Raw genomic sequence first — 18040 nt, 5'->3', positions numbered from 1 at the left:
GTTATTACAATGAATAGATCTATTAGGGTCTTTTCCTCCCGAGAGACCACTGCTAGCTGACGAAGAGATATATACTCTCATTTTCGTCTTCGTTTTCCTGGTGTAAGATCAATCATGCACCATCCCGACTCAAGGTGAAACCCATCAAAGTGTCATTCCCCCATTGTCAGTGATTCACAGGAAGCTCCGACACACAGACGGGATAGGCAGACAAACAGAAAGACAGCATCAACAAGCGAGTTAGAGAGAAACAAACAGCCATGATGCCCAGAGAGATGAATCAGCTTTACTGCCAGTCCTCAAGAGCAAAACAGGTCTGGAAATTCACTGTGAACACAACTCCTAGTCGTAAAACTGATCATAAACATCATCAGGCCGCATGTAAAAAGTGCTGAGATAAGGTCTGTCCAATCTTCGTGATAAGCTACGTTGGAGAAACTTTGCTCGGAAGCTGTTGGCTATAGAAAACCTCATGCCAAGAGGTGGACCATCTTGTAAATGAGAGTGTTCGCTGAAGGATTGAGTGAGTCAAGATCTGTAAAGTGCATGTGTTCGCCATGCTGTGGATTGCAAGTCTCTGGCTCCTCTGGGCCTCGTCCATCCTCGCAGCTCCGGTAAACAAACAGAGACAGAAGGTGCTGCTGATCTCCTTTGATGGATTCCGGTGGGATTACGACCGTGATGTGGACACACCGAACCTCGACAAAATGGCCAAGGATGGAGTCAAAGCCCTGTATGTCACACCTCCTTACCTCACTATCACCAGTCCTACACACTTCACCCTCTTGACAGGTAAAGTGTTTCATTTTCTACAACAGCGCTTCCAGTTGGCAGGGGATCTGCATATCATGACGGCATAGGGAACTGCTCTGAGTTTACTTTGCTAGGATTGAAAAAAGCCACGGGAAAGAGGAATTAGTTGTAATTGAATGTCCCAGGGTCCAACAGCTTTTATAGCTGAGTAAGATAATTATGCTTGGATGACTGAGGGAAGAATGCTCTGCTCCCTTTCTTATTTTGACTCTCAAATCATCAGTGCCAGCTAAAAGAAATTTAACTTCCTTGAAATTAAATTCCTCTAATCTCCAAAGTTGGTCATAAGACCTTGTCCAAAAGCGTCATGCCACTCAGCCCGTTAAGTTGATAGAATTTTTAATGTGAATGTGTCACGCTATGAATAATGAGTGCAAGCAGACTGACAGTGGTTCTCTTCTGTAGGCCGCTACATCGAGAATCACGGCGTAATCCACAACATGTGGTTCAACACAACCACCACTGAGAAGCTGCCGTACTATCAGACTCTGTTTGTAAATGAGTGGTGGGACAATGGCACTCTGCCTATCTGGATCACAGCGCAGAGACAGGTCTGTGCAGCACAATTTCCATCTTATCACTGTGAGAGACTGTTTTGCAGTTAACAGCACTAGAAACTATTTATCTTGACAAAACACCTTTGTAGGCCTGCTGAATCCTTCCAGGTATATCACCGCAGTCATATTGCAAATTATGCAAATTTGCAAGTATAGATGTTAACTGCATGCAAATGGCAGCTGCTGTAAGGGAGCCTAAAATGTTCAGCTGTAGGTTTAAGAAGATTAATGAAAATCCTGCAACTACTAATTTCCTCTCCTTGCATGTTCACCCACAGTATGAACAGATCAACCCTTGAAGTGCATGTGTAAGTACATGTGTTATATTAATATGTGTGATATTAATATGTCTTTTCCCTACCCTTGCAGGGCCTAAAAGCTGGCTCTCTTCACTTTCCTGGCACGGCTTCCAGTTACCAGGGACAGGTTGCTATGGTGCGGGAGTGGGAGCCACCGCTATACAACTACAAGAACGAGACCGCTTGGCGAGAGAACACAGACAAGGTGATGAGCTGGTTCAGAGACCAGGATCTGGACTTCATCTCCTTTTACTTTGGTGAGCCAGACGGCACAGGACACAGACACGGCCCCGACTCCCCGGAGCGCCGGGAGATGGTCAAGCAAGTGGACCGAACGGTGGGCTACATTCGACAGTCAGCTGAACAACACGGGCTGAGCGGCCACCTGAACATCATCATCACAGCAGACCATGGAATGAGCACGGTGTACCGAAATGGTCTTGTGGAAGAGATCACCCTGACCAAGATCCCGGGCTTCTCGTTTGGGGACCTGTCCTTTCACCTGGTGGACTATGGCCCTTCTGGGATGCTGTTGCCAAAGCCGGGCATGCTGGAGAAGGTTTACAACGCCTTGAAGGGGGCCCATCCACACCTCCATGTGTTCAAGAAGGAAGAGATGCCAGAGAGGCTCCACTTCGCCAAAAATGATCGTATCCTCCCCATCATTTTATGGGCCGACCCTGGATATGTAATCAACGGGGTGCGTTGAAAGATAGTCTTCTTTTATATCTTTCTTGCTAAAGAATTGGCTGTTTGAGACCTGCAAGGCTGCAGAAATACAACTGTTCAATGTTACGCAATCGCTGAGAGGCAGCAGCAATGATCAGACATATCAAACACTAGGTTTTCTCTCGCATCACTGACTTGGGTTTAACCAGAATTGCAAACTGCTGGAAAGTTTAAAAACCATGGAGAGATGAGCAGCGGTTTTCTGCCCACTGCGAGTCCTATTGATTTACCCTTTAAAGTGAACAGTTACCTCAGGTTGCCATTTGTGCCCATCAACTTGCCAAGCCGCTGAGTTCAGCTTAAAAGCAGCAGCATGAGAAAACATTACTTTAACTATGAAAGCTAAACATTGCATGCTGTATAAAATACAATATGGTTTTTGTATCTTATTCACAACAGTCACTAATTTACATGCTTATGACCCAGTTACAAGGAAATCAAATGACAAGCACCGAAATACCGATACAGATAAATGGCAAGATAAACAATCTCTACGCGCCATCCAGTTTATTCTAAAAAAATATCCTCAAGACTTTGTTCACAGGAAATGGTGAATCTGGACTCTTTTCAAACAGAAACAAGGAGTTAAATACTAATCTTTGTACATTACAATTTCAATCAAGTGGATTTGCACGTCCTCAGGATAATCCAGGCCTGGCTGATGACATGCACTGCTCTCAAACGCTTCATGAAGCTATTCATGCCTCAAAATTCTAAATTAGCGTTTTCATCTGGCTCCACACTCACTCACAGTCACTGCACTGGGCTGTAACTTTGCATTTGAATGTGTCAGTCAGTACGGAGAGCCATCAAATCATAACTTCATTTATAGAGTAAATAACTGCAAACATAAAATCATCAAATGCTGATTATGAGGGAAATAATCATTCCACAGAGTACATGGATTATCTAAAGTCTATAGGTTACGACCGGCCATGATCATGACTGTATTAGCTGCCTCTTTGTTCTCTCCCTTTATGGCCACTTAAACTCCTTTTAGTTTAATCTCAGAGAAGGATAAGCACAGTGAGGCTGAGTTACATAACTGCTTAGATAAGGTTATTCTGCTTACTGATATTACTATCACATTTTGTTGGTAATAAACAGAATATATACTACAAAATGAACAAAGGAATATATGTCTTATGGGTGTTTTCAGAAAAATGTAAATTTTCAAAGATGGATAAAAATTCTCATTTAGCCACTTTCATTGGTTGATAGAAGTCACAAAGAGAAAACATTCCTTCATTCTACAGAATGGGCACGACTCTTTCTCTTGGGCAATACCTCCCTCTGCTGACTAAATAAGAGCAGTCCAAGATGTGTCAACTCTGCTGCCGATAAGCTCCTGTTACTAAAAAAACAGTGGCTTCTAAAAGTTACAATATAATTGAATCTAACAAACTGGGTGATGCATGTTATGTTATCTACCCCTCTGTGTCCTTGCAGTATTTTCCGGTCCAGTTCAACAAGGGTGAGCACGGCTTTGACAACGAAGACATGGAAATGAAGCCCTTCTTCAGGGCAGTGGGTCCAGCATTTCACAGGAACCTGGAGGTGGGGCCCTTTGAGACAGTGAACATCTACCCCTTGATGTGTCATATCCTGGGCATCCAACCGGAGGTCAACGACGGCCACCTGAATGCCACCAAACACATGCTAGTTACTAGCGCTACGACTCGGGGTGAGTTTATATCAGACTAATGAGTCTCTCCCCGCGGCCTGGAAAGTGTGTCGCTCCAACACCTGCTACTTCATTACTAGGCCATTCATCCATCATTTCTGACTTCACATATGTCCAAATCAGACGTACTGTAGGGCTACTGTAGGTTCAAACCAGAAAGTAGATCTGGCATTGCTCATGGTAACTTTGGAAAGATTTTAGGAAAGGAGGTTTAAAGATCTGATGCCAAGTGTTTTGTGTTAATTTAAGGACAATGCTGGAATATAACCATTTTTTTCAACAAATCAACAAATGCAATGAAAAGACCGAAACCAACAATGTGTTAGTTTATCTTTCAATATTTTCTGACTTTCCTACCCTGTCTGTCGAACTCAGCCCAAAACCAATTGGTTCCTACTAAAGAAATAAATCTTAAAAAAACGGCTCACAAATATATAGTTTAATTGTTTTGAAGGATCAGTTATTTTCTAAAGTAGCTGGGTACTGTAGTATTTAGTAAATGATACTCAAACTAAGAAATAGTGTATTTGTTAGGGACTATTTTCAGAAGCAGATTAATCCACATGGTGCTCTAGTGAGTATTTCTGATGACAGGACATTTCTGACAGTACTGACTGTGCAAGAAAAAGAATTCTGTGTCTGGGCCACGCAATTAAGTTATTGGACAGAATTTAAAAAGTTGTTATAGCGCCACCATGTGGTTAGTTGATGCAACAGTGCCTCAGTAGAGGCAGTGCTCTGGTTGCTGTAGGTTTTGCTGTTTGCAAAAACAAGATACTTTTTTCAGGGAAATATCAGCACCAACATATAGTGAATGTATTCTCTCCGTATTTTCTGTTTTGTTTCAGATAAAGATATGAATTTCCTGCAAAATGTCTTTACCGGACTGGCTGCAGTGGCTGGATTTCTTGTTGTAGTTTTTATAGTGATGACTTCCCACAAAATACTCAAGAACAAACACAAGAATAAAAGGTACAGAATCAATTAAAACTATTTTTTATATGGTGTTACTGTTTGGATTGGGTAATACGGGTAAAAACAATATCACTATTTTAGGAATACTAATATTGATATTAATGTCACAATATGGAAATTGTATTCAAATTCACTTTATAATATTTCAATTGATTCTTCTGTAATCATTCAGACCAAACTCTTACACACATGTAATATGACATGATTTTTAATTTAACTTAGGATTTGATTGTTAAATCATCAACAGAATTCTGTAAAACAATAACACAGTATGTTCACATCATTTTGATACAATTCTGCGGAAAGCTGATGAACAATAATATGTATCTCTCTCTTTGCTGTGTTTCAGATCTGAAAATTCAGAGCATCTTCCAAAAAACGAAAAGACAAAGCAAACTTCATTTTGATCGTCACACAAAAAAAGCACTCGTGCTATAGTCTGACAACAGAAACAGCTGCCTGTGTGGGCAGTCTTTCTGGGTGATTCTTTTTAATCTCATGTAAGGAAATGCAGGAGGAACCCAGGAACAGAGTTGTGCATAACCATTTGGGTAAAATATAATTTTTGTTCAAAAACGGAGAATAACAATTGAACTGGGGAATTAGAATAAAATTAATAAAATAAGGTATCAGCTAAATCTGGGTTATTTTTACTTTACTTATGGTTACGCCGTTTGCCTTGAATAAGAGCCTCCTAGAGCCATGAACATAATGCAACTATTTGTCTTTTAATTGCTGATGTAGATGATGTTTTAATTATTTTCAAACCCCAAATAATTACAAACAAGAAGCCAGCATATTGAGTAAAGAATGCGAAGTTAAAAAGCAATACAATTAAGGTAAAATAGGTAACTCTAATAAAAACAACTAATGTGTTTCAAGATCTGATTTGAGAAGAAAGTGGTAATTATTTGATCACGTCTATGTCTCTACTTTCACTTACAATATGTGAACCGTGTATAATAATAAGATGTGAACGTGCTTGACGTGCTACGACCAGAGGACGGTGGCTGCCAAGGGACATACTTAACCAACCACATTCTCAGTTGCCCGCCTCTCTTCGTGTAATGTTATCAAGTTAAGCACGAAGTCACGAAACTTCCGTTTACGACTTTCAAAATAACACTATGCTTGGCGAGTTTGTGGGACTTATCCCCAACCCTCAGACGCCATTTCTGTGTGTTTTATTTCTATCAAATAAAAAACAAACATACATACATACAAATGCTACAATTGTAAATTATCTTTAAGGTAATGTCACTTTTTCTAATGCGTGTGTTGGTGGTATTTTTTTGTTAAAATGGCAATGCAAGAGACAAATAGGCTATGTTTTATGGCACACATTCTTTGGCCAATGAATGCAAGTCTACATCTAATAAACTGTTCAACTATACCTTGAAAAACTCCCTTTCACTATATAAGCATTTTATTCAACTTCCATTATGGATATTTTGATATAAAATGTACAGCATGTTTTATTACAATTAATTATGATTTTTAATGAACTGACTTTCTAATGTTTACACTACAAAACTAATTAACTTACTGGCTAGTTTGCTTGCTGACAAAGCCAAAAAACAGGTATCCACATACCTTGGTATGGTCGGTGCATAACGGTCACAATAAACATTGCAACATAAAGAAAAGAAAAAAAACAGTTAATACATGATGAGAAAATAGGTTAAATCTTATTTTAGAGTAGGTGAACAAAATATGGACCACTGAGCATATATATTTTGTTTACAACATTATTACTAAATAGACCTGCACTCGAATAAAGTTAGCCAGACCAGCTGAATCATAATTTCCACGTAAGTAACTTTCTACCTAGTAATAGCTTTATTTTGAAGGCAAGGCTGTGAACATCCGGTCCTGCCCTAGCGTAATCCGACGAACTGGACGCACCTCTCTTTTGATAAAGGATTCTTGTGAAGGCAGAAATGGAGGAGCTGAGCGCCGTGGGAGAGCAGGTTTTTGATGCGGAATGCATTTTAAACAAACGGCTGAGAAAGGTCAGAGCTGTGAAACATTGAAACGTTTATCCGCGGTTGTTTTCTATCGGCTGCTTTACAAACGTTCTTCCGCTCTTGGTTTCTTTCAGGGAAAGTTGGAGTTTCTGGTGAAGTGGAGGGGGTGGTCTTCTAAGTAAGTACAAGTGGGGCTGCTCAGCCCGAAACAATGAAAACAACAACAACGTGTCGCTTGTTGCTTTCAGTTAAACTGTCCGCTAAACCCTTATTTGTTTTACTCAAATCGCCGAGTCCGAACTACAACGGCGCGAAATCATCGCATTGAGTTTCTATAGGACACTTTGTTCGTAATTATCTTCAAAATCTGCCTTTATATTTGATTTCTTTTGTTCATAACACCTCACATTTGAGAAGTTAGCGGAAAGCCAAAGCAAACACTTTCTAGACTATATCGGTTTTTATCTTTCTGGTTTTTAATACTTCCTATTTAGCTAGTCGTTATGTTTTAGTAATTGTATTCCTTACTTTAAACAAGTTATTAGTGTGTGACTCAAACACCAATCAGTCCAATCTGCGAGGACTTTTGAGATATTTAGATTAATAACTATTTTATAGCCTGTAGTGTTAGATTCGTTATATAAAACCACAGTCTACAGTTATTTATTTATTTATTTTTAGTTCGCTTTTATTCAGCATTTATGTCGCTGCTTGCAAGGCTCCACTCTGCCTTCATTTCTTGTCACTTGCCCTTTCTGTTCACTCCACATTGTTGCTGTAATCCACCATCAATGCACACTATTGCCTGCCAGCTCCATGGCTTTCTGTTAGAACCACATCCTTTGTGTGTGTGTGTGTGTGTGTGTGTGTGTGTGTGTGTGTGTGTGTGTGTGTGTGTGTGTGTGTGTGTGTGTGAGAGAGCGCGCGCGTAGTGTGTGTAGTGTGTAAAGGGTGGGGGTTGATTATTTCAGTGGTGACAGCTGATCAGAAAAGGCTATTCAACAAGTAATGAGGAGAGAGGTCATTACAAATGCATGTAGTTCAGATCACTTCAAGACAACACACAATGGCCAGTTTTGAGTTTGTTTCTGCTGCAGTTAAGCAAGTTTGTAATTCTCCAAAATATGGACAAATAATTAGACCGTCAAATTAGGGAAAGGGAGCTTACAGATGCGTTGGTTTTCATATCTAGAAAAGGTATAGGCCTAGTACAGCTATTTAAAAAAAGAAGAAGCACTGGACCACAATGTGCAGGTGCCACAAAGAAGCAAAAAAAAAGATTATTTTTGCTATTTAAAATACACCATGCGGTGCCATCACCAGTGCATCAAAGTTAGGCTATTTTCATCACTTCCCACACATTTCACAGCACTTCTACGACCTTAAAATGTTCTTCCTTCCTGGTGTGTTCATGTTTTTCTCCAGAGATCAACAGTCAGTTTTGAATCCGTCTTCACAGCAGTTTATAAGAGCCCTGAAATTACTTCTTCTAACCAGCCAATATTTCCTTTGTCATACAAGTCTAAAGGCCTATTATCTATCTGTGTTTATATTCTCCTTTGTCTTTCTATGCCCTTAGTCTGTTAATTATGGTGTTTGTTTATACTTGCATGTATTATGAATCATTGTTCTTTATGTGTGTGTAAAATTATTGATACAAATTTGTGATATTACATTGACATAATTATTTCCTGTAATATGCTGCCTGGAGAACGCCAATTTCTTCACTTTTCTCCCCTGCATCCTCTTTTTTTAGCCTTGGTAAATTGATAGCGAAGCTTATTCCGTTTCACTTCGGAAGAGGGATTCAAAACCAAACTACTTTCTCACCTCTGCACAGCCGGACAGCCACTGCTTAAAATGGGTGTGATTGTCAGAAGTAAAAAAAAAATATATAACATTAATCAAGATGCAGCCTTCTGAAATCCCTGTTGGAAATGGTTTCAATGCTGTTAGACAAACCAAGTAACGATTCTCGGTTCAAATCCCTTACACTGCATATCAAGCTTTCCACTGTTCTTGTTTGATGGTTAAATTAGAGTGTACCTATCTGTGGACGCAAGCATAATAGATTTGAGCTATTTGTCTGTTTTGAGCGGACTTCTTCATGGTCTTTCTCAGCCAATCCTTAAATAGTTTGTCTCAGGAAACACACAGGTCGTCTATAGTAAGTTCACGGCTGCTGGAACACCCGAGTCCTCTGTTTCTGAACGAATGAACAAACTGTTGAACAGTCTTTTTCTAAATTTGGGGTCCCTGCTGAGGCTGGAGGGTACATCAAATCTTGCTGGGCCACCTTGCTGCTTTATTTTGACTTAATACTTCGATGTGTACCACTTGTTAATTTATTTCAGACACAACAGCTGGGAGCCCCAAGAAAACATCCTTGACCCAAGACTGTTGGCCGCATTCAACAAAAAGTGAGTGTCCTTATTGAGACATTAACCCATCAATGAGTGGAGTTAAACATTAGCCTTGTAACACTCAAACACACATTAAGTGATATGATTTGGTGGTTTATGCAATCTCAATAAAAATGGCATATTTTCCAGCATTTAGACACATTCTTAACTTGTACTATTTACATTTGCACGGTTTACTGTTGTTGTTATTATTGCTGCTTTATTTTTCACATGCTGCCTTGTAAAATTGTTTTATTTTTGTATATTTGTAGTATATATTGTAGATTTTACATTGTTCGGCATGCTGTGGACAGCAAAGAGAGAATTTCATTGTACAGGGAAACAGGTTTCCTTACTGTGCATATGACAATACAACTTTGAACTTGTTGCATTTTTAGCATTGCATTAGAAAGTATAGCAAAATCTGAAACATAGAAAAAAATTCAGACCTAATTAATACACTGAAACAACAAAAACGTCAAATTTAGTTACAAAACAGTCAAAATCCCCAATTAAGCATTCGTTAACTTGTTTTTTTATTTATTTATTTTATTTTTTTTACAGAGAGCAAGAAAAAGAGCTTCTAATGCGCAAGAAAGGGAAAAGGCCGAGGGGACGACCACGGAAAATCCTAGTAAGTACAATTTAACGCACAATGTTATTCTTTGTCGGCGTAGTACACCGTATCTGACATCTGCTCTTCCATTTAGGAAAATGTGCCTGAAGCTCCAAAGTCAAGCAGCTCTTCATCTGGCTCGTCATCGGCGTCCTCTGATTCCTCCTCCTCGTGCTGCTCCTCTTCATCCTCGTCAGACGACGACGACGACAACGACAACGGCCACGCTAAAAAGGCATCCCCGGGTGTCAGAACGCGAGACCTTCACCCTGTCCCTCAGAAGAAGGCACAGATTATCGTCGCAAAACAGGAGCCCCCAAAGAAGCGAAGCAGGAAACCTCAGTCCACTGAAGCCAAGGAATTTCCACAGAACAAGGGCTCTCGCAAAATCCTGAAGTCGTCCAAAGATACTGATCTTCCGGGGGCGATCAAGAAGCCCGTTCACCCAGCGAGCTTCACCTTCATGGGTTTCCCTCGGGGCTCGCCTCGGGATACAGTGGGTGGTCAGAACAGGAGCCCTCTGACCCAGGGCGGGGCTGTTAAAAACTCTTTGAGCACCGTGGGATCCTGCAGGTCGGTCCAGCCTGCCTCCCCCTCCGTGAACAAATCCAGCCAGAGCAGGAATGTTGCTGAGGGTAAACTGTCCATCTCCAGTATGAGCAGCGGGACAAGTCTGGATTTGAAAGCAGCTACTGGTAAATCAAAAGGGGTAGCGGCGTTGAATCTGAATGCATCCAAACACCTCGTTCAAGGAAGCAGTCAGCATACACTAAGCTCCCCCAATGGACAAAAGAAACCCCAGGCCCCCGTGTCAACAATGCAGCGGATACCCAATACTAAAGCAGTGGCTTCCTTACCATCGAAAAATGCCTCCTCCAATCAAGGTTCTGGCCCTCAGCCACTCAACCTTCAGAACAAACTGGTGCAAAGCAACGATGCTCCTGGAAATGGCACTACTCCAACGTCAGGCCTGAGAAATGCAACAAACCCAGCAAGGAAAACCACCCCTTTTCCCAAAACAGAAAAAAAAATCCCCCCCCCCCCCCCCCCCCGCGGCCGGGCCGGCCCCCCCCAAAAGCACGCCAGCCTGGAGCAGACAAGGCCAGGGAGGCGACCGAAATCCAGACCCCTAGAGTCCAAGGCAGGCTGGACAAGAGCAGTGTGCAGAAATCCTCCACAGAGGTCCAGAGCCAGCAAGAGAGATCGGCCTCCAAAGACAAGAAAGCCAAAATGAATGACATGAGCACAGGCGAAGAGGAGAGCAGCTCCGACTCGGACCAGGATCCTTCATACGTTGGACAGGATCGCTCTGTGGCGGTCCAGAACCAGGACTGGAAGCCCACACGTAGTCTGATAGAACATGTGTTTGTAACGGATGTCACTGCTAATCTAGTTACTGTCACAGTCAAGGAGTCGCCGACCAGTGTGGGCTTCTTCAGCATTCGCAACTACTGACAGGACTCCAGACACTGCAAACCAGATGGGCTTTGAAGCAAACGGGGGTTTCGGGTTCTGAAGGAATTAGATAAAACCTCTGGCTGGAGAATTCCTGAGGAATGCATCAGCGACTGGAGGTCAATTTGCGCTTCATCTTCTTTTAGTAAAAGACCAGTTTTTAGGTTTAAAAAAAAAAAAGATAACAAAAAGGATAGAACCCCAGTTATTGATTGTGATTATTTATTTGCTCATCTCTACAAATTGTTCAAGAAATGGCAGCAGAGGAAGGGCAATGCCCACCAAGGTGCAAGAGGCTGTGTTTTGGTCAAGTCTGATGAAACTAATCTTTTTGGTTTCAGTGAGTCCAAACTTGCGTCGTAACTGGGGTCCTGGAGAAAAATAACTTATTCATTCATTCATCAAGTGTCAAGACAAAACTCCAATGCCCCGTGTAGGTTGCAGGTAGGATCATTCATGTTGATCTCTTCTGTGTTTTCTCTGTTGGTGAAATCTGTTTTGTTAGAACATACACCACAGCAGATAAGAGGAATGTCTTCATGATGAAATGATGAAAGGGTAGGCATGAGCAGGAGGCGTAGCTTCTTTTATGGGTAGGAGACATTTAGTTCATGTGTCAGTGTTGTAAATCCATATCAGTCAATAGCTAATGTAAACCAGTTTTATTTTTTATTTTTAGTATAGCAGTGTTTATTTTTTTAACATTTCATAAGTTAGCTACCTCGTTTTGTTGACGTTTGCTGCAAATGTATATTCATTTCTCGGTGGGATAGGAAAGCCTTTCTCTCCAGGATATACCATCATTGTGTCCATGTCATTTTTATTCGTATAGCTCTAAATGTATTGTGACTCTCATGCTGTATAAACTTGTCAGTACCAGCGACCAGCTCCAGCTGCGGACAACTGCTTTTATTTTTGGTGTAATGAAAAGCTCCATCAGAACAGCCTCTGAGTTCCACCCGGCGTTGAACTGCGCGCACCATTATCGTCTTAAAAAAGAAGTTTCATTCCACAGTACAGCCATCTTATCGGCAGTTTCTCCAACCGGGCTGAAGCATGTGGGGAGCCAGATACAGTATCTCAGTGTTCAGATAAGACTCGGCCTGAGGTTTGCTCTTCTGCCTCTGCATCACTTCTGGACTTCATTCACCAGCAACTCTACTCTTCTCAGACACGTAATTAATATGGACAAACGCCCGAGAATAGGTGCTTGTGTTGACATGACGGGATGATCTCGGTCAGTACACCTGACGACGCCGCTCCCGCAGTCTGTTGGAGCTTTCCCCCCCCCATGAGCCTTTGAGACGAGGCAACCGCGTTGAAACCACTGTGGGAAACGGCTGGGTGTGGACAAAGCTTGACAATAAACCGCTCCGCATTGTTTGTCGCCGACCACAAAAACACCAGATGTCGTCGGGTCGGTTGCTGCTGGTGTTTCAAAATGTCGAGGACTGAAATACCAGATATGTTTTGTTTTCTTGTTTTTCTTTTCCTTGCAGCTGCAGACGTCTCATTTTTTCACCTGCCTGCATGGGTTCAGGAGCTGCAGGCCCGGCCTCCCAGAGAAAAAAAAAAAAAATAGAAAGATCTTTTATGTGATGTAACGGAAAAGAAACCACAACAATGTGCGCTACTTTCTGCTCCCTTGAGAGGAGTTCAGCAACAAAGCACTTCGACTGAACTCTTCTGTCTAATCCTGCTCTGCAGACTGTGCCTTTTCTTTCTCTCAAAGACTAAACACAAAGGCATTACCCCAAAGATAGCTAGAATTTCAGGTTGTTCAATAAAGGAGTACCCATAGAGCATAGCATAGAGACTGCACCATTTTCATGTTCTTGTCTGTATTGTTTTGAAACCGAAAAAAAGGAAGACTTATCACAAATGTATGGAACAGACACATATTTGATGCCTTAATGAAGCAATAGATTAAAGTTATTGAAATAGTTTCCATTCAGGACCAGCTGAAAACAAAATGTGAATTCTCATATTACAGGTGAAAAAAATGTTGTGAACAGCATTATATAGTGCAACTGTCTTCTTGTCAATGTAGTTTCAGCATATATTTCTTTAAAGTCAAAAACATGCATCAGGCAGTAGGTACAGTTTAGTCTAGGCACAGTCACAATGTCATTTGTCACTACCATGGTATAGGCTATGGGGTAGCGCACGGTGTTTATATGAGAATGTTTTTTTTATTGTATCTGCTTTTCTTAATGAAAAGAATGAACTTGGCGTAAGTATGTTTCCAGTTGTGATCTTTTTTTTTAACTTTAGATCTACTAACCATCTCAATGGTATGTTCTCTTTACAATTTATTTATTTCAAATTTAAGAGCCTTTCAGGGTAGGACGGTGTCATCAATCCTTGTATTGTGCCACTTGTCAAATTGACTAATAAATGGTACAACCTTATGTGTGACTTGTTTGTTTTGCCAAACATTTGCTGGTTCCAGCTTCTAAAATGTAAGAATGTGCTGCTTTTATCTGAGTTAAACGACTGTAAATTGAATATGTTTGGATTTTGGAGTACAAAACGAGCAATTGGAAGGCACCGAGCTGGGCTTCTGCAGTTGCTATTGGACATATTACAAACTGACCAATCAGTTACACTACTTCCAGCGCGTTAGCAGTGTAGTCTTCATTAGCACCACTGCTAAATAAATCACATCTATTACGGAGGAAGCAAGATAACAGAAACCTAGTCAAGACTTTTTATCTCTTGTCTCCACTGCAACTCGTGGACACATTTACTGTAACAACCACTAGATGGTGCTGTTGTACTTGAAGGCAAAGACACCAAAGAGTGCTTCAGTTTCTTAATTAGCCATAATTATAATCTGTTCATGTTATCTGTTCAACTCAGTGCATGTTATTATGTAACAAACAAACTCACTTTTCTGATTCTCTTATGTTAAAAGCTCCCACTACAGTTCCACTTATTAGTATTTTCTCTATAATAATAGTACAACAGCATTCACTGATATCTCCTATATAGTAAAAGACATACAATGATACAAACCACATCAGGTTTTTGTTCTCAACATTGGCTCGAGTTTTAAGTTATCTACGACCACAGTTTCTAATTTCAAGAGCTTGCCAAGAGAAATGTTACATCTTTCTGTACATGCTTCAAAACATATGATTCTATTACTGTATATTTTTAATTTTTTTTTTTTTTTTCGTTTTTTTTTTTTTTTATTCCCTCTTTTACAAACTTGGAGTCCAGAGCTCCACTGAGAACAGGGGAGGCAACTGCAGAATAACTCAGCTTTTGATTTGGCACTTAGTCTCGCAAATCAAATAATCTCTTAGTAACAGCAGAGTGAACAGAGGACAATACAGCCAGTCTGTCTGTCCGGTTTCCCATATTTCCTCAGCTGCCAGAATTGGCCATTTTGTTGTAATAAATGGCTATTATCACACTTAACTCATGACCTGTAATCATAACAGATCAGAAAAGCGCTATGTTCTCTGTACAGAAATGATTGGCTGATTAATCGTTTAGTCAAAAGACAGAAAAATAATTGACAATTTAACAATCTATTAACCGTTTTAAGTGACATCAATTCAAAGCTTCCCCAATGTGAGAATCTGCAGCTTTTCCATACCTCATATCATTATATACTGAATGTCTTTAGGGATCTTAACTGTTCAGACAAAAAAATTATTATTGAAGATGACACCTTTGGGTTCTGGGAGTTTCCAAAAGGTATGGATTATTCATATTTTATAAGCCAATTTATTGTATGTAAAAACTGAATCCACAAAGTAAGTAGTTACTATAACTGTTGAATAAATGTAGTGGAATAACAAGTACAATATTTCCAACTAAAATGTAGCACAATATGGAAATACTCAACTAAGGTGCAAATATATCAAAACTGTGCTTAAGTACAGTACTTAAGTAAACAGAAGTAGGTATAGTAGGCCTAAATTCTGGTTCTCAGTAGCATACATGTGGGGAAAGTGGTGTAAGAAGCTCATTTTACAGCATTGTTATTGTTCTGCTGAAGAGACTAAATGAACAAGAAAGTCTGCAGCACCTTTCAACACACAGACACCCCTCTCCCTCTTTCACCACCCCTGTATTTACACACTCTTAAAAACACTGTCACACAGCCTGACTAACTGACAGAAGTTATCATTACACAAAGCACTCGATTCCATAATTTATAGAGATCCCCGTCCCAGTCATGTGGAATTCTCCCAAAATAAATTCAAGTAAACACTTACGCGACAAAGAGGCACTCACAGTGGCCTGGTATGCATAAACAGTATGAACAGTGTGACAGTGTAATCCCAACACACACCCCCCCAGCCCAACACATACATATACCCAACAACCCAGCCCAGCACTGACTTCAGGCTGGGGTTGGAAATGAGCCTAAACCCCCACCTCACCACCAGCGCCGATGCACCAACCCCGATTCCCCCCCCACACCTGACTCCTGGCAAAATAAGCCAGACTCCAATTCATCTTCCATCGCAATAACACACCCCCCCAAACCATGTTGTTTTGAAGAGCATTCAGCAAGTTCATCTCCGGGGATGTTTTTGTTTTTTTCCCCAGAACGTCTTATTGTTTTAGCAACACAAGATGCCATAAATCAGTCAGCTCTTTGCTTAACTCTGGCCTTTGTTTAAAAGCCAGAAATATGCCTTTTCCATGATGCATTGTTGTAAGTAAGCAATTGATACAAAGGATGCAACCAAAGGGATGAGTAGGGACACATGGGAACTTATGCTACCTACCTTTGCATTTGCAGAAAAAGTTTACTTATCTTTGCAGGCACACAATCTTCACTACGTAAATTACTAGTACAAAGTATAGAAAATATTGTCAGAAACGGGTCTATTATTCATAAAAGTACATAGTGGTTTCTCATAACATTTATATTTTGTTCTTTTATTGCTTTATAAAGGCTCCATATCGCAAAGAAGCAATAGTAAAAAACTTTTATTCTCTACTTTAGCCAAACTCCAAGCTGGATGCTGACTAATATGGGTATTTAAAGGCCAGTACTGATATTGATATTTCATTTTCTCTGTTTGTATTTGTGTTTGGAATCCTCTCTACCTTGAGGATTGTAACCAAACAGGGCTGGTTGAGTTTAAAACGCCTGGGATGGTTGCTATTCGATTTCAAAGGGAATGTTTAGAAACCTGATCCGACCCTCCAGCGAGCATACCTTCTACACCCACGTCTCCCTCGCCCCTCATTCTAAATCACTCCACTGGAGCAGTGTAAACAAACTTCAGTTTGCTCTCTGATATTGAGAGGTTAAGACAAGCGGCAATCCTCCACTATGACAACACGGCCTCAGACAGACGATGTCATCTGTCTTACCTCACTCTCCATCCATCACTACACCGGAGTCGACATGTCTGACAGTCCCACTCTTGCTTTTCTCGCTGGCACAGGCCTCCACATCTGTCACATTTTCCTCCAAGCTTACTTTTATTACACCGGATGAACTCCGCCTCCTTCCCTCTGAATTCACAGACACCTGAAGGGCAAGCAGGCAGAGAGAAAACCTATTGATTAGTCGTGGTATCTGATGTCATCCTCGTTCCATGAAACACTTTTTCAATTGTCACTCAGCTACCTGTAAAACGTGAGAGAGATGCAATGCCAGAGCCATATTGTTCCAATAGAATTAATTTGAAGCTTCTACATGGACACATCAAATGTCAAAGTAATACATATATGAAGTAACTCAATAAATGAATGAGTGAAATTAGAGGGAAATTAATTTATTGGGTTTGTAAGGCAGTTATGCAAATACAGTTTTGTATGTTACAAATTATATAATAAACATTTCACAATAAACTACATTGAGTGATTTGAGTTTTTGAGCTGGAAAAGGCAGAGAAAATTGATAAATAAGAATTGAATAATTAATAATAACTTTGACTGGACTGAAAAGGTTGGAGTTTGGGTCAGAGCTTATATAATTATATAATATAATATCAACTGCTTTTCTCACTTCCATGTCGAGGCTATTTTAAAGGGCAAGCTAATAAGAAGTTAATAAAATAAATGTTAAGTCCTAGCCTTATGGGGATCATAAGCAGGTCAACTCTAGATACTTTGGAAGAATGATAAATGTTATATATTATGAGCACACAACTTTAAAACTAATTAAATGACCGTTTACAGGGTCACTTCCTACAGTCCTTGTCAGCAACATTTGGGATAACCACAACTGATTTATTGCTATTTAAAGAAGTCAGACAGAAGCATATTGCAAATGAAAGAAAAGTGTGTAAGAGTTTCTCAGTACTGAACAGATAAAAAAATGAATGGATGGAAATAATACAATGCAATCTTTGTGAAAGTCTTAATATGTCGTTCAAACTTCAAGTCAAACCCAACACCAATAATTCTACCTCTTAAAACAAGGTAGAAATACCATCAACTGTCGTCTGTTGCTCAGTTGACAGTATATCTTTGGTCAGAAAAAAAAAAAAAGTAGTACAGTTACTGTAAGTCCTGGTAGAGTGATAAGATGTTCTTGGACATGTTTATCTAACATACAGTTAA

General features: G+C 40.3%; 2 protein-coding genes across 2 annotated transcripts; both read left to right on the top strand.

Annotated features, from left to right (window-relative positions):
* The first annotated feature begins 471 nt into the window (after window positions 1–471).
* LOC120575246 (ectonucleotide pyrophosphatase/phosphodiesterase family member 7-like) lies at window positions 472–6440 on the top strand. Its single transcript, XM_039825947.1, has 6 exons — window positions 472–792; window positions 1219–1364; window positions 1740–2369; window positions 3848–4082; window positions 4931–5054; window positions 5407–6440. The coding sequence occupies exons 1-6, from the start codon at window positions 558–560 to the stop codon at window positions 5462–5464; spliced, it is 1428 nt and encodes a 475-aa protein (XP_039681881.1). The 5' UTR covers window positions 472–557; the 3' UTR covers window positions 5465–6440.
* Window positions 6441–6942: 502 nt separating this feature from the next.
* On the top strand, window positions 6943–13908 carry cbx2 (chromobox homolog 2 (Drosophila Pc class)). Its single transcript, XM_039825946.1, is given in 6 exon segments — window positions 6943–7069; window positions 7159–7202; window positions 9379–9444; window positions 9991–10060; window positions 10137–11048; window positions 11051–13908. Coding segments are annotated over 6 exon segments (1611 nt in total). The 5' UTR covers window positions 6943–6997; the 3' UTR covers window positions 11498–13908.
* The last annotated feature ends 4132 nt before the right edge of the window (window positions 13909–18040 follow it).

The sequence above is a fragment of the Perca fluviatilis genome, chromosome 15 (genome assembly GCF_010015445.1).
Source record: "Perca fluviatilis chromosome 15, GENO_Pfluv_1.0, whole genome shotgun sequence".
Taxonomy (NCBI): domain Eukaryota; kingdom Metazoa; phylum Chordata; class Actinopteri; order Perciformes; family Percidae; genus Perca; species Perca fluviatilis.
This window is presented reverse-complemented; position numbering and strand designations above follow the sequence as displayed.